Source organism: Physella acuta, unplaced genomic scaffold (assembly GCF_028476545.2).
Source record: "Physella acuta isolate Inbredline_101_S28 unplaced genomic scaffold, ASM2847654v3 ptg000486l, whole genome shotgun sequence".
NCBI classification, from domain to species: domain Eukaryota; kingdom Metazoa; phylum Mollusca; class Gastropoda; family Physidae; genus Physella; species Physella acuta.
The window spans coordinates 180971-193250 of NW_026732005.1; the positions used below are offsets into that span (position 1 = coordinate 180971).

Consider the following 12280-nt stretch of genomic DNA (forward strand, 5'->3'; position numbering starts at 1 on the left):
CATCCTGTTTATATCAACAGTAAAAATGTGTAAACACATCCTGTTTATATCAACAGTAAAAATGTGTAAACACATCCTGTTTATATCAACAGTAAAAATGTGTAAACACATCCTGTTTATATCAACAGTAAAAATGTGTAAACACATCCTGTTTATATCAACAGTAAAAATGTGTAAACACATCCTGTTTATATCAACAGTAAAAATGTGTAAACACATCCTGTTTTCGTCAACAGTAAAAATGTGTAAACACATCCTGTTTATATCAACAGTAAAAATGTGTAAACACATCCTGTTTTGGTCAACAGTAAAAATGTGTAAACACATCCTGTTTTCATCAACAATAAAAATGTGTAAACACATCCTGTTTATATCAACAGTAAAAATGTGTAAACACATCCTGTTTATATCAACAGTAAAAATGTGTAAACACATCCTGTTTATATCAACAGTAAAAATGTGTAAACACATCCTGTTTATATCAACAGTAAAAATGTGTAAACACATCCTGTTTATATCAACAGTAAAAATGTGTAAACACATCCTGTTTATATCAACAGTAAAAATGTGTAAACACATCCTGTTTGAGCCCTGTCCGTAGGAACTGCTTGGCTATAGACTCCGAGTGTTTGGACTTGGTCATCATGGTGCTCATGATGTCCATGTCGGTCAGCGCGCACACGGCCAGTTCCAGCGTGGTATGCAGGGTTGACAGACCGGATATTGCCATGTTGACGTCCAGCCCTGGGGAGGGGGAGAGGTTCAGATCACAAGACGGTAAACATTTTAATTTTGTGATCAGCTGTTTGATATGACGTGATTTATGTTATGAAACGTGACTTGGGTCATGTAAGGTGACTAAGGTCATGTAAGGTGACTTAGGTCATGTAAGGTGACTTAGGTCATGTAAGGTGACTTAGGTCATGTAAGGTGACTTAGGTCATGTAAGGTGACTTAGGTCATGTAAGGTGACTTAGGTCATGTTAGGTGACTTAGGTCATGTTAGGTGACTTAGGTCATGTTAGGTGACTTAGGTCATGTTAGGTGACTTAGGTCATGTTAGGTGACTTAGGTCATGTTAGGTGACTTAGGTCATGTTAGGTGACTTAGGTCATGTTAGGTGACTTAGGTCATGTTAGGTGACTTAGGTCATGTTAGGTGACTTAGGTCATGTAACGTGACTTAGGTCATGTAAGGTGACTTAGGTCATGTAACGTGACTTAGGTCATGGAAGGTGACTTAGGTCATGTAAGGTGACTTAGGTCATGTAAGGTGACTTAGGTCATGTAAGGTGACTTAGGTCATGTAAGGTGACTTAGGTCATGTAAGGTGACTTAGGTCATGTAAGGTGACTTAGGTCATGTAAGGTGACTTAGGTCATGTAAGGTGACTTAGGACATGTAACGTGACTTAAAGTGAGTTAATGTGATGACGTAACATGACGCGACTATGTTATATAGAAAGGCGTACCATAATGTGTCTTCAGTTAATTGCGTAATGTGACGGATATAATCAATGGGACTTGGAGAAGTTAAATGGGCCATTAAACACACCTACACACATCGACACACACACCAACACACACACAAAAAGACACACACACAGACACACACAGACACGCACACACCGACACACAGATACATACTCTCGCCAAACTGCTGCTTGTGGCTAGAAAATATTTTCGCGTTATGCAACATAACATCTATTTCAATTATAAGACGTACAGTATTTCTTTCAGATTATTTTATTCCGGGGGCGGGTGGGGGGGGGGGCGTTATTTATGTGAAATGACATACATTACGTGAGTTGACTTTATGAGATGCTCAGAGTTTCTTCCAGACATCTCTTCGGGGGGGGGGGGGGGGGGGCTAAGCCCCCCGAAATTTTTTTACCGCCCCCCGAACGAAATGAAATTTATATAATTTATATAGAAAATATATACTTTTAACAGTGTCCGCCCCCCCCCCCCCCGAAGAAAGTTTACCGCCCCCCCCCCGAAGATTTCAAGTGCCCCCCCCCCCCCCCCCCCCGGAGAAAAAAGTCTGGAAGAAACACTGGAGATGCTGTGTCGTGGCATATGTGATGTGACATGCTTTTCAACTAATGACATTATATGACGTGATTAACTTAAGCTGATGCCACTTTGTCACGTGACGGATGCCACTTTGTCACGTGACTGATGCCACTTTGTCACGTGACCGCCGTGACATGACCCACCTGTGTGAAAGTTGCAGCAGCGCGCCGCCTCCCCCTCCACAAGCACGAACATGTCCGTGTCCTGGAAGTAGGCCACAGTCTCGAGCCGCTGGAAGAGCTTGATGTCGAAGAGCCGCGGGCTGAACTTGAGGTGGCGCAGGGCCCACGCTTCCGTCAGCTCAGCCTCGCTCTGCCACTTGCAGGCGTTGAAGCACTTGACGAAGATGTTCCTCATCATCTGCGCATGTACAGGAAGAGACGTGTATTCAACTCAGGGAATAACGTTAACATGCGCATGCGCTGATTAACTTGTTAAAATAATGTCAGTTAATTTATCAAAAGTAGGGTAAAGAATATTTAAAATAAATGCCTTATTGTGTTATTAGTAGTAAACTGTATAATATTAACGAATTTCAAAACTAGTCTTAACCTAAGGCCTAACTTATCTTATAGAGTCCTTTCATATGACGTCACGTCCGTTCGTGATACCTACGCCCGCCGCCACAGTGGTGTACATCAGACGTAAACACAATCAGCTGTTCGCCAGCGCTGGACGTGTTCACTAGCGCTGGACGCGTTCACTATATGTAAAGAACCGCACACGCGGAAAAGGAAAAATATTTTTAAAAACTTGAACTCTTAGGAATTGAAGATCCTTATACTGTTATTGACAGTTTCGTAGATAATATAAATATGTGGACAAATTTTCTAAATAAAAATACTGTTAGTAATACTGTTTGCGTTTAGAGTTAAAGTAGACGAATCTGATCAAATGCAGTTCTCGATACTTTGTTTCAGGTAAGGACAGTAAAATAATAAACTTCATTTTAATTATAAAAGATAACTATTAATAAAACAAATATGCTCGACCTTCACAAATACTAATAGTAAAAGACAAAGTCAAAAGTAATAATAAGAATAATAAGATCTAATAGTAGGCCTAATACCTGGCTCCGCTGGGTAGACATAGAATCTAGAATCTACTTCTTTACTTAAATTTAATTACTTTAGATCTACATTCGATTCAAAATACACCCATAATAAATCAAAAGTAGTCATAATAGGCCTAATAAAGCATTTAATTGTCTCTAAGATCTAAAATCTCGCTCTATTATCTAATCATTTTTTTAGCAAACGAAATTTTCTGAAATTGAAATAGATTGTATGACTAGACTTAGATCTAGAATCTGCTACTTAAATTAAATTGTAAAAACTTTATACAAGCATGTAGTTGATATTATTGTAGTAGAAGGCTTTAATAAATTACTAAGGCCTACCTACTTTGTTGTCTTTTTACAGCAATATGTATCTGATACTGGACTGAGTTTAATTAAATTCAAATTCATATCTAGTAATTGGTCTACTAAGTTTTTGTAGCCTAGTAGTACAATCTAGATCATACCAGCCAACAACAAATAACCACATTATTATTATTAGGTTAATGATTAGGCTAATTTTTTAAAAATCCACTGTTTAAAATCAAGCTAGAAACATTATAAGTGAGATGGTTTAGAATAATAACAATGGACCCAGTCTACAATTGATACAATTGCAGGTCTACATAGGGCCTACAGTCTAGTAGTTTACAGTAGGCACCTAGTGTGTAGCTAGTATACTAGTGTGTAGCTGTCCAGAGTTAAGATTCTTAATGCCTTAATGCTTTCCCCTGATAAGCCATGTGTGCTAAAAATGACATAACATGACACCGAGGTGAGAAGTGTTGAGGGGAGAGAAGTGTTGAGGGGAGAGCAGTGGGACTTTCCCCTTTGTTCTCCCTGCTGGGCCCTGAGGGTCAAAATTATATAAGAAATACTATCTCTGTGGGGCTGGGTATCACGGAGGTGAGACATTTTCAGGGGAGGGCAGGGCAGACTCCTCTTTGGTTTTATTGTGGGCTAGATACAGGTGGAGTTGAACGTCAGTATTAATGTGTCTGATTACTTCCTGCTGGATTATAAGGGTCTTAAATTGTATAACATGCTACCCAGATTGGTTATTACCCATGGATTATATTAGCCGTTGTAGTGTGGGTTTTGTAGGAGTTAAGTGGATAACCTATAATATATTACTGCATTTGATCAGCTTCGTCTACTTAAACTCTAAACGCAAACGATATTACTAACAGTATTTTTATTTAGAAATTTTGTCCACATATTTATATTATCCACGAAACTGTCAATAACAGTATAAGGATCTTCAATTCCTAAGAGTTCAAGTTTTTAAAAATATTTTTCCTTTTCCGCGGGTGCGGTTCTTTACATACAGTGAACACGTCCAGCGCTGGTGAACACGTCCAGCGCTGGCGAACAGCTGATTGTGTTTACGTCTGATGTACACCACTGTGGCGGCGGGCGTAGGTATCACGTGATTTAGGTCACGTGTTTGCAAGGACTCTATAACTAATGTCCTAACTTATAACCTTTACGTTAATATTAGATCAATACCAGGAGGAGAAAGCCATACTGACCAAATCAGTCTTAGGTGTTTGACCATCACCCACCGATTTGTCCAGCATCACGTGACTGACCAGCCTCATGTGACTGACCAGCATCACGTGAATTACCAGCATCACATGACTGACCAGCATCACGTGACTGACCAGCATCACGTGACTGACCAGCCTCATGTGACTGACCAGCATCACGTGACTGACCAGCCTCATGTGACTGACCAGCATCACGTGACTGACCAGCATCACGTGACTGACCAACATTACGTGACTGACCACTACTCACCGATCTGTCCAGCATGAGCCTCATGTGTCTGACCAGCATCACGTGACTGACCACTACTCACCGATCTATCCAGCATCACGTGACTGACCAGCATCACGTGACTGACCAGCATCACGTGACTGACCAGCATCACGTGACTGACCAGCCTCACGTGACTGACCAGCATCACGTGACTGACCAGCATCACGTGACTGACCAGCATCACGTGAATTACCAGCATCACATGACTGACCAGCATCACGTGACTGACCAGCATCACGTGACTGACCAGCATCACGTGACTGACCAGCATCACGTGACTGACCACTACTCACCGATCTGTCCAGCATGAGCCTCATGTGTCTGACCAGGGTAGACTCTGACCGGGGCAGGGCCAGGCTCATGTAGCGATGACGAGTGCTGCCAAACATCTTCAGGGTGAAGCCTGGGGGTGGGAGAAGGGCGGGGGTCAGAAACATGGCTTTAGGGGAGGGGATAGGAGGGTGAAGCCTGGGGGTGGGAGAAGGGCGGGGGTTACAAAATCACAGGGACAGAAGTCTGAAACGTGGCTTTAGGGGAGGGGATAGGAGGGTGAAGCCTGGGGGTGGGAGAAGGGCAGGGGTTACAAAATAGCAGGGGACAGAAGTCTGAAACATGGCTTTAGGGGAGGGGATAGGAGGGTGAAGCCTGGGGGTGGGAGAAGGGCAGGGGTTACAAAATAGCAGGGGACAGAAGTCTGAAACATGGCTTTAGGGGAGGGGATAGGAGGGTGAAGCCTGGGGTGGGAGAAGGGCAGGTATTACAAAATCTGAAACATGGCTTTAGGGGAGGGGATAGGAGGGTGAAGCCTGGGGTGGGAGAAGGGCAGGTATTACAAAATCTGAAACATGGCTTTAGGGGAGGGGATAGGAGGGTGAAGCCTGGGGTGGGAGAAGGGCAGGTATTACAAAATCTGAAACATGGCTTTAGGGGAGGGGATAGGAGGGTAAAGTCTGGGGGGTGGGGGAGAAGGGCAGGGGTTACAAAATCAGAGAAGTCTGAAACATGGCTTTAGGGGAGGGGATGAGAGCGGATGTATAGAGGAGAGGGGAAAACATACAATCAGACAGAATTATATCGCTTAAAAGATGCTTTAACCAGGCGACAGACAGACAAAAGTCACATTTCCCAGACTTTCAGACGCCAGAGGAACAATGATGCCAAGCAGATAATGACATGTCTCCCCTCTCTCCCCTCTACCCTAACTGCTGTTAGATTAGGCTCAAATAACTAAACACAATAATAACGCTAGGGACAGAAAAGGGAGGTAACCATGTAAACCGGATATGACAAAAATAGCAAAGAACACACAAGGCAAGGGACATAATTCTTAGCCTGAAACGAGAAACGTGAGACTACAATTACCGTACGATATGAGAACTCTTCTCTGTTCTAATTATAGCTCCACGCAAGCCTATTTAAAGAGCATGAGAAAACAGATTTCTCCATCAAAAAGATTGAAATTCTACTAGATTGTTAAAGCGGCCAGCGGATAAAAATATCTGACTTTAGGATCTAAATATGGTAGTGCTTGTTTCCATCATCGGTAGACGAAAAAAGCAACGCGCTTATTCCGTCTAACGGGCTTTCGAGGAAATTAACACTGAGCTTATATCCTCTAACGATTTAGAGGTTAAGAGCGCAGTGCTTATTTCATCAACCGTAACAAAAATTCGGACTGGCTGGCCAATGTACGAAAACAAGTTTCGCCCGGTCAATGGGAATTTATATTGACCATTGCGCGCTATGGCCGGCCAATGTGGGCTTTGGCCGACTTCGGGCATTGACAAACGTCCATTAAAATTGTAAAAAAATATGTATGCATATAAATAAGAGTAAAATATAGATCAACATTGACCGAAATAAGCACGATATCTATTTCTGCACTTTATTATATATATATATATATATATATATATATATATATATATATATATATATATATATATATATATATATATATATATATATATATATCTATATATCTATATCTATATCTATATCTATATCTATATCTATATCTATATCTATATCTATATCTATATCTATATCTATATCTATATCTATATCTATATCTATATCTATATCTATATCTATATCTATATCTATATCTATATCTATATATATATATATATATATATATATATATATATATATATATATATATATATATATATATATATATATATATATATATATATATAATATTACCATTTGATTAATTTAGAGCCTCCAAAGTATCGAAAATGTTTACTTTAACAAATGTAATTAATTAATTTTTTATTAAATTTTTTTCCCCACTGTGAAGGCTTTAGATCAACTAATTTTTTAGACGGTCTCATTACCTGCTTTCTCGTCCAGACATTTTTCACAAAGTGAATTTTTTAGTCAGTAAATCACGTTCGCCAAAGGGAAAGGAAATTTGATAATGTCAAAGAAAATATGGGGAAATGATCATACCATAAGCTAGAGCTGTGGAACGATTTCTGTTAAAAAAAACATAACAGGGTTATTACAGAGAGGTGATTGGTGTATTTTGTTTCATAGGGATCTGTAACAACACGTGATGAGGTCATAGGTCATTGGGGGTATCTGTCACTGGTCATTCATGGAGCAGGTTAGGTCACTAGGTCATTCATGGAACAGGGAAGGTCACTAGGTCACCCATGGAGCAGGCTAGGTCGCTATATCATTAATGAAGCAGGGTAATTAACGCGATAAGTCATTGACAATTAAAACGAAAATGCCTTATTTATATAGTCTTTCACGTAAATTATTTTAAGTTTTAACCAGTTTATACACATACTTTTTTTGTGGCGCTCATGACTATTTTTTAAACAAATTAATTATCAATTCTAAATTTAGCTTAGCACGAAGAAGCTTGGGTTTGAGAGGTCAGCTGATGTATACTGTCGTACAACACAACAAACAGACGACACGGGTGATTACACAGAGAAGACGTTACATAGTTCAGGGTGTTACATACCACGTGACGATGACGTCATCTTACCCGTGTTGACGTCCATGTCCCCCAGCTCGATGCCGTAGGCCGACAGGTCAAAGACCAGCCCGTGGACGCGCCGCTCGGCCAGGGGCACGGAGCTGAGGTCCGTGCGGTCCATGGAGGCCACGGCACCGAAGGCGTGGCAGGAGCTGTGGAGAAACTCGTCGCTCAGGCCCAGGAGCCGGGCCGACTGACCGCTGGAGCCGTCGGACGCGATGACCACCTTCCTGCCCGGGTAGTTCTCGATCTCTGAGACCTTCTCTCGGCTAAACTGGGGGGAGGGATTGATGGGTGGGTAGGTGGGTGGGTAGGTGGGTGGAGGGATTGATTGATGGGTGGGTGGAGGGATTGGCGAGTGGGTGGAGGGATTGAGGGGTGGGTGGAGGGATTAATGGGTGGGTGGGTGAGTGGTTGGGTGGAAGGATTGATTGGTGGGTGGGTGGAGGGATTGATGGGCGGGTGGGTGGAGGGATTGATGGGCGGGTGGGTGGAGGGATTGATGGGCGGGTGGGTGGAGGGATTGATGGGCGGGTGGGTGGAGGGATTGATGGGCGGGTGGGTGGAGGGATTGATGGGCGGGTGGGTGGAGGGATTGATGGGCGGGTGGGTGGAGGGATTGATGGGCGGGTGGGTGGAGGGATTGATGGGCGGGTGGGTGGAGGGATTGATGGGTAGTTAGGTGGGGGATTGATGGGTGGGTGGGGAGTGGAGAGATGGATGGATGGAGGGATTGAAGAGGTAAAGGATGGAGAAGTTTTGAAAGGTGATGGCAAGACGTTTGATTGTAGTCGACGTTATTAATGGATGTGCGGATTAAGGGTGGGGGAGAGATAAAAAAAAGAAAAAAAATGTTTATAATATTTATAAAATGCTATAAAATCTTGACACTGTAACTGATAATTGTTTTACAACCCACAAACAGAATCACGTGACCACAGCCCTTCTTTTAGTTGTAGAGATAACTGTCTCCCCCACTAATCCCCCCACCAACATTTTGTGGCTATGTTGGATGTGTGTGTGTATGATAGGTCAACCACACACACACTCACAACCACACACACAACCACACACGCAACCACACACACAACCACACACAACCACAACACACAACTTGACACACAACCACACACCCAACCACACACCCAACCACACACCCAACCACACACCCAACCACACACCAACCACACTCACAACTACACACACAACCACACACCCAACCACACACCCAACCACACACCCAACCACACACCCAACCACACACCAACCACACTCACAACTACACACACAACCACACACACACAACCACACACACACATACACGCGCACGCACACACTCCAGTTGAGAGGACAATAACCAAAGATTGCTGATTAGAGATATCGGGTAATAAAATTATAAAAAAATTCAAGTGTTATACAATCCTTCAGCAACTAGGTGTTTTTACGATGCCTAATGCGCACGACATGTCGTTTCCACAAACAAGAATGTATCAAGTACAGCGCATCGTGGTCTCAAGACATTTCTTATTCTGTCTGATAAAGTCATTAGGTCTAACTTTATTAACGTATGAGACACGTTTTTTTCCCGATCAACACACAAATGTGCTCCCAACCAAACACACACACACACACACACACACACAAACACACACGCCAACCTGTTTCTGCGGCCAGAAAATAATTTCGCATTCTGTAACATTTTAATTATTTTATAACTTTTTTTTATACAAAGTGGCTCATGTTTCAAAAAAAATTTCTGACATGTATAAGGACATGACGTCATGGAAATGATCACGTGACCAGTTATCGTTTTTTGAAAGAAGACGAACGTGCGGAGAAAACGACAACAAAAAGTAATTAAACTTTGAATGTCTTGAGATGTTTTTTTTTAAAATATGTCCAACTGTCTTAAATATTGTAGGTGTCTTATGACAATGTCTTGTGTCCCAACACGTCTTCAGCGACATGACACGTAACAGCCAATGCAAGAACTGCCGGTCTGGATTACATTTTTGTAAAGATGTTAGCTAGTAGTGTCCATCACCCATTTCTACGTCTGTCATACGTTGTGCGGCATCTGTCATGTCATCTGTCATGTCCTCTGTCACACGTTGTTATGTCCAGCATCCGTCATGCCATCTGTCATGCCATCTGTCATGCCATCTGTCACACGTTGTTATGTACAGCATCTGTCATTTCATGTTACACGTTGCTAAGAACATCTGGTACATCAACTTATTTCAGACGCGTTCCAGTATCGATTCACCACGATCCAACATATCGATACTGATTTATTAACCCATTCGTATCTATAAATGACAGTATCGTTACAGCCGTATTGACACCTCTAGACAAATTGATTGGAAAATCGATACTATTCGATCGATGAACTTTCTACTAGGATTTTAAATAGAACGACGATACATATACGGGTTTATCAACATATAACTGTCAGTCAGGTACCAAATTATCAACATATCACTGTCAGGTACCAAATTATCAACATATCACTGTCAGTCAGGTACCAAATTATCAACATATCACTGTCAGTCAGGTACCAAATTATCAACATATCACTGTCAGTGAGGTACCGAATTATCAACATATCACTGTTAGTCAGGTACCAAATTATCAACATAGTCAGTCAGGTACCAAATTATCAACATATAACTGTCAGTCAGGTACCAAATTATCAACATATAACTGTCAGTCAGGTACCAAATTATCAACATATCACTGTTAGTCAGGTACCAAATTATCAACATATCACTGTCAGTCAGGTACCAAATTAACAACATATCACTGTCAGTCAGGTACCAAATTATCAACATATAACTGTTAGTCAGGTACCAAATTATCAACATATAACTGTCAGTCAGGTACCAAATTATCAACATATAACTGTCAGTCAGGTACCAAATTATCAACATATAACTGTCAGTCAGGTACCAAATTATCAACATATCACTGTTAGTCAGGTACCAAATTATCAACATATCACTGTCAGTCAGGTACCAAATTAACAACATATCACTGTCAGTCAGGTACCAAATTATCAACATATAACTGTTAGTCAGGTACCAAATTATCAACATATAACTGTCAGTCAGGTACCAAATTATCAACATATAACTGTCAGTCAGGTACCAAATTATCAACATATCATTGCTAGTCAGGTACCAAATTATCGACATATGACTGTCAGTCAGGTACCAAATTATCAAAAGGTACCATCTTACTAGCAATCTGGTGCCTTATAATCTACATTTTAGCAACATGTTATCAACAGTGACACAATTTTATCAACATTCTGGTACCACTTTATCAACATTCTGGTCCTATTTTATCAACTGTCTGGTCCCATTTTATCAACATTCTGGGACCATTTTATCAACATTCTTGTTCAATCTTATCAACAGTGGTCCCATATAATCAACATGCTGGTTCCATCCTATCAACGAAGTGCTAGCATCACGTGCATGCTTTGAACCAGGTAGACCAACACAACATTCGGGCTAGTTCATGGGGGAGGGGAGGTCACCATCAGACTGACATCCTCACCAGTTGACATCTGTCATGTGTCACATGTCATATACAATAACCACCAAGAGTTTACGACCTTTGAAATAACATGTAAAATGGCAGCTAAAAATGTGCTATGTAAAACGACATTCAATTGGCTACCAAACCAATATGTGATTACCAGTTGCTGAATGTTATAAATAGTTGACGTAGGCTTTTATTCATTGCTTGTTTCAAACATCTCGTCGGGAGAGGGCACAGCCCGACCCCCCCCCCCCCCCCCCACAGAAGCACGCCAACCGCTCCCCCCCCCCAACAAAACAGAATTTAAATAGAAAATATATACTTTTACTAGTGTCCGCACCTTCCCGAAAGTTTCAAGTGCCACCCCCCCCCCCCCCCAAAAAAGTGTGAAAGAAACACTTCTATTATGTGAAGTGGTCAATACATCCAATACACGATTTTATTTCTAGTTCTTGTTGTATTAGTAAAAAAAAAAAATTACCGAACAAGACGGGTGGGCTAATTAACAAAGCGACCGCAAAATTCTAAATCATTATCGGCTACTTGGTACTAATCTACTTGATTAGTTTGGCAAAAAAAAAGAAGTATTTGGTTTACCAATTTCTAGGCAGGAAATCTTTAAGGAAGTGACCTAATTTCTTGAATAAATTGCTTCATTGGGCGCATAAGTCAATCAATTGGTGGTCGCCATCTTTAAAGGGAGGTAAAAAAAGTTGGGAACCGAAAAGTTACATTTTGCTTTGGGGGCGAAACTCTAAAAATAAACACCGCCTACTTTGCTTGT

The 12280-nt window shown here is 41.3% G+C and overlaps 1 protein-coding gene across 1 annotated transcript in view; it reads right to left on the reverse strand.

Moving 5' to 3' along the window:
- Nucleotides 1–381: 381 nt before the first annotated feature.
- LOC131944219 (uncharacterized) overlaps nt 382–12280 on the reverse strand; it is a 51290-nt gene continuing 39391 nt past the window's right edge. Inside the window, exons 5-8 of the mRNA XM_059304758.1 lie at nt 7960–8224; nt 5246–5355; nt 2218–2434; nt 382–744 (exon numbers count right to left, since the gene is read on the reverse strand). Coding sequence (XP_059160741.1) covers nt 554–744; nt 2218–2434; nt 5246–5355; nt 7960–8224 — 783 coding nt within the window. The 3' untranslated portion in view covers nt 382–553. The remainder of the gene's footprint in view (nt 745–2217; nt 2435–5245; nt 5356–7959; nt 8225–12280) is intronic.